Source organism: Eptatretus burgeri, chromosome 2, assembly GCF_056783735.1.
Source record: "Eptatretus burgeri isolate ZD-2024b chromosome 2, Ebu_testis_v1, whole genome shotgun sequence".
Taxonomy (NCBI): Eukaryota; Metazoa; Chordata; class Myxini; order Myxiniformes; family Myxinidae; genus Eptatretus; species Eptatretus burgeri.
Window position 1 is genome coordinate 81629405 of NC_140962.1, and position 5119 is coordinate 81634523.

A 5119-nucleotide genomic window follows, 5' to 3' on the forward strand; every position below is an offset into this window, starting at 1 on the left:
TGTCTTGAGTGACTTGTCCTTGAGAAGTTTCTGATGGAAGGAGGAGGAAGCAAAGTCTTTGACAAGTTGCCAGAAATGTCCAGGTCAAAGGTCCAGAGCCTTATCCAGGACCCATCAGAAGAAAATCTCAAGTCAGTTCGAAGTGATGAGGCAATATCAAATTACCTCAAGGAGTACCAACAGTACAGGCAAGGCATCGTTGATGGGAAGCTCGGAAAGACTGCTCAATTTTGGATGACCTACATGAACCACATTTGGCTTGTGCTGGCTCTCATACAGGCCGTGAAGACCAACGACTTCTTGCTGTATGCAGAGTGCCTGTACCTGATGGCAGATCTCTTCTTCAGTTTCAATGGACACAATTATGCAAGGTAACTAACTTTCTTCTCCGTGTTCATTGCGAACATCGACACATCTCATCCTGGTGCAAGAGAACTGCTGGAAAGAGGGGCAATCAGTGTTGTGAGATTATTCATTCCAGGGAATAGATGCCAGGTGGACAAAACTATGGAAGAAACCTTCATGAAGAACGCAAAAAGTCACAGTGCACCTGGAGGAAGTGGCATGGGTGTTTGTGGAATCACAACAAACTATGGTGCATACCAGCGATGGGCGAGAACGATGCATGAAAGCACAAAATTTGTGGAAGCCACACTCAGCATGGCTGATATGCTAGAAAGCTCAAGTTCAGGAAAGAAGCACAGAGGTCTTCGGCCTGCAGAAATTCTGAAAAGTGAAGAAGCGGTGTCTGACATGCAAGACTCAATTAAGGGGTTTACAAACCCATTCAATGTTGAAGTCAAGACCAATCTGTACTGCATTTCATCAGGTGCACGCATTCCAGAAGAGAATGAGCATGATATACTCAAGGCTGAGGACAAAGGCAAGGCAGCTAAGGAAGCATTCATCAAAGACCGATTGGAGAAGAAGGAGAAGTTCTTTGAACCAGTGAAAAAGATGAAGCTCAAGACCATGGAAGACACGGGCAAAGCTCTGAAAGTCAAAGCTGGAAGTAATAAAGTAGTGGAGTATCGACAGCAAGGCATTATCGCCTTTCAACTGCTGGTGAAATCCCAGTGTCAGGAACCAAAAGTGGATCTCGCAGAAATGCTGAAGTACCCTTTGACTCCAGTGCCCTACAGTATTGGCACTGCCGATGGATTCCGAGCAAAGAATGAAAAATCCAAGGGATTCAAGTACCTTATGAAGGACATTGACATGGCAACCCCACCTCCACAGGACCAGACACTCCTCGTGATTGAGGATGGCAACGCCTTGTTCCACTCCATGACAGACATCCCGAAAAACTTCAGTGGAATATGTGACAAGTTGTTCAACATGATGCCCTACAATGTTGACCTAATATTCAATACTGACATGTACAAGAAAGGGTCTGTGAAAGCCATGGAAAGAGTACACCGGGGTGGTGCCGAGAAGCTTCTGCTGCAAGGTGGAAACACCAAAAGGCCTGCAGATTGGAAAGCATTTCTCACAAATGACGAGAATAAACAACAGCTTGTTCAAGTCATGCTCGATACATGGAACAAAGATGAATATGCAGCGTGACTTCAGCACCGAGAGATCATCCTGATCAGTGAAGGAAAGGCCTACAGATTCACATCCGAAGATGGAAAGGCAGCAACAAGGACACCCCTTGAAGTGCTGAACTCAAGCCAAGAGGAAACTGACACTAGGGTTATATTCTACACTCTGTACGGAAACGAGATGGGGTACAAGAATATCAAGGTGAAAACTCCGGACAGCAATATCTTTTTCATACTTCTGAGCTACATCTCCAGATTCGATGGTGTTTCAGTGCTATTTGAAATAGGATCCAGGAACAACAAGAAGCTTCTCGACATATCAGAGATTGGCAATGCTTACACACAGCAGCACAGGGAAGCACCGTTGGGACTTCATGCCTGTACCGGCTGTGACTCGGCAAGTGCATTCAAAGGCAAGGGAAAGGTCAGACCAATTCAGATTCTTGAAAGAATGTCGGTATATGTACCAGCATGAGCACGACTTGGTGATACATGGGATGTGCCTCCAGACTTGATGCTTAAGTTGGAACAGTTCACTTGTGTCATGTATGGCAAGAGTCGATTTCAGGAAGTGGATGAAGTGAGGGTGCTCATGATAAGAGAGAAGTGTGGGGACAAGCCTCTGGACGCAGGCCGCAACATTGACCTTGGGAAACTACCTCCATGTAGAAAGTTCTTCGTGCAGCACATCTGAAGAGCTAATTATCAAGCAGCTGTTTGGAAGTGTTCTCATATCGCAGATCCCAATATACCAGATGACATGCAGGAACATGGCTGGACATACACAGATGGTGTTATGGAGCCACTGTGGATATCAGGTGATATTCTACCCAAGAAGTCGATTGGTTCCCTGCAGGAGCCACTGGAAGAAGACAGTGATGATGAGGATGATGACGAGCCATGCAATTGTGAAGATTGTGTGGACTTGGACATTGAATAGTATGATGGCTAATGAAGGACAAAGCAAGCAAACACCAGGCTCAGAATCTGCGAACTAAGGACACTTCTTCTATATATGACTGATAGTTCATCGAAACAGCGTGATTATAATCAACTGGTCCAGATTGCCAAACTCAGATGTGTTCTACGAAGTTTGCTTAGACTCCAACAGATTGCAGATCATCAACTCATAGTTTTTGCCATTGTATTGATCTACTTCATAGTAGAGTGCACATGCAGGCGAACAATGTGAAGATAAACCATTTGTCAGATCTGGTGTGTGGCTAGTTGGCTTTCAAACATCTGGTAACTCTGGAAGAAAGGGGATACAGTAAATATTATTAGATTAATGTTTTTATATCCGAATGCATTCAAAGTGTGAGATCTTCAATTACTGCACTCAGATGGACCATATGAATACATTTTTGCTGTATATGCTCTCCTTCAGCCGCAACTAATTACACATCAGTTTAACTTTTGTGCCTCCAGGATGGGCACTATTTCCAGCCTCTGGTTGAGATACATTATGATATAATGACATCCACTCACCTTATTTACATACCACTGCATTTTAAAATACTTGATTTTAACTTCAAGGCCCAATCTTATCAAAATATGTAGTCATGATGCTTACGTGAAACTGAAAGCGGAGGACTCATCGCTCCGTGCATTCTGTTCATAGGGAATAAAGATGTATAGGAAATTCATTGTCCTATGATTTTTGCATGTAATTAAGCTATCCAAACATTATTCTACATCTCTGACAACAAAGGAAATATGTTCACCTTATTCCTTGACCCTCCAAACATATGTGTAGATTCCTCATTTACAAATTTCCATGCACCAGAAGTTGAGATATTTACGAAAATGAGAATTTCCATAATGGCGGATCCTAATTAGCATATCAATGCATTTAAAATTATTTCCACTACTTTTACTCAAACAGAAAATAGTTATGTTTCCCTTAAACACCAACAGACATCATAAGTCGCAGTTATGTATTATATCAGGCCCAGGTAATTAATTCTATTGATTAATCTGATTTCGCATGATTTTCGAACGATTCATTGTGCTTTGTATTTTATGCTAATTAGCCTACTTAAAAAAATGCAAAATATATATATATATATCTGTTTTTTTTGCCAACCTGGCTTGTATCTGGCAACACTTAAGTAATGTTTTTTTTGACAAAAAACTGACGTGTGGTAATTACAAGGAAAGAAAATGGAAATTCTTGCATTTTTGTGGGAATTATTGTCTTTAAGTCAAATTTAATTAATATGCAAATGAGCTAATTAGCATAATCAAAATATATTTAAATACGTAAATGTATAAGCTTTAATTTGACACCAGTTTTGTGATTTTATGTTTATATTTGACAGAGATATTGACATTTTGCCGATCTTTGTGAGATTCGTCTATTTTTGATTAGTTGTCATGGAAACGGCTTAATAAAGCATAGTGCAAATGAGTTATTTTTCTGGGAATATCTTTTTTCTGATATTTGGGATAGAAAGAACACTGTGGTATCAGCGAAAAATTGTCGCATGGGGGGGGGGGTGCAAGGTAGGTCCCACTGGCCCCCGGCCTCGAAGCAGTGCCCTTGTTACCAGTAAGCTGGTATTCATTTTGCCAATGTCCAAAGGTTGACAGGCTGACTCAACCCATCCATTGTTTGTTCATAAAAACAGCAGGGACTCAAACTCAAGACCCTAAGATGTTAAGCCAGCCACCTTAACTGTTAAGCCAACACCAGGCCTTTTATTGTAGATGATAGTCACACAATATATACCATGCTGCAGCCTCAGGACGCGGCATCTGCAGAACATCACCAAATTAATCGAGCAAAGTGCTGAACTCTCACAGTAGGATCATGCTGGGAGTCAACCACAGATGGTCCCTTATCATGGGATTTCCAGCGGGCTGGTCACACAACTAGCCCTGCTCTTATAGGGGAAATCCACGGACGAAGGCGCTTTGATCCGGCATCGACGGAATGAGGCATGTGTTCAGGATCCATTCACAGCGCGATGCTGCTGGTACAGGTAAGTGCAACTTTCAGATTGGTGTAACACTTTTATGTTTGTGAAATCTGTTTCTCCAAAGTGCGAGTGATATTTATCTCATGTATGAGAATTAAAATGGCTTTTGTAAATCAACAAGTAAAACAGATATAAAATGTCATAGTCCCCATTGTTTTAAATGTCCCCATTGTTTTAAATGTCCCCATTGTTCCCCATTGTTCTTTGTAGAGTTAAAGGCTAGCCCATATTTATGTAAATGGCCGCCAGTCTACCAGTCGGCCATCTTTGATCAGATCGCAAAATAAAGTGAGGGGCACGAGTTTGCCATTATGTACTGTGCTTTGGCCAAGTTTGAACAAATTCAGACTATGTATGTCTGAAAAATGGTTGGGGACACATTTAAGTGACAAAATGGCTGCCAGTCGGCCATCTTTGATGTGAAAAAAAAACGAGGTGTAGATGTAAGCGATCATTCATTATCGGTATGCTAAGTTTGAACAACATCAGTAAATGCATGTCCAAGAAATGGTTGATGTCGTGTTCAACATCGGGGTTTCTCAAACTAAAATATCTACCAGTTGGCCATCTTTGATCAGATTGCAAAAGAAAGTT

The 5119-nt window shown here is 41.7% G+C and overlaps 1 protein-coding gene across 1 annotated transcript; it reads left to right on the forward strand.

Moving 5' to 3' along the window:
* Positions 1 to 381: 381 nt before the first annotated feature.
* LOC147032420 (uncharacterized) lies at positions 382 to 3626 on the forward strand (the record flags this gene model as incomplete). The annotated part of the gene is made up of 1 exon (XM_085870026.1): positions 382 to 3626. A coding segment is annotated over one exon (1185 nt), but the record flags the coding sequence as incomplete, so codon positions are not given.
* Positions 3627 to 5119: the final 1493 nt, after the last annotated feature.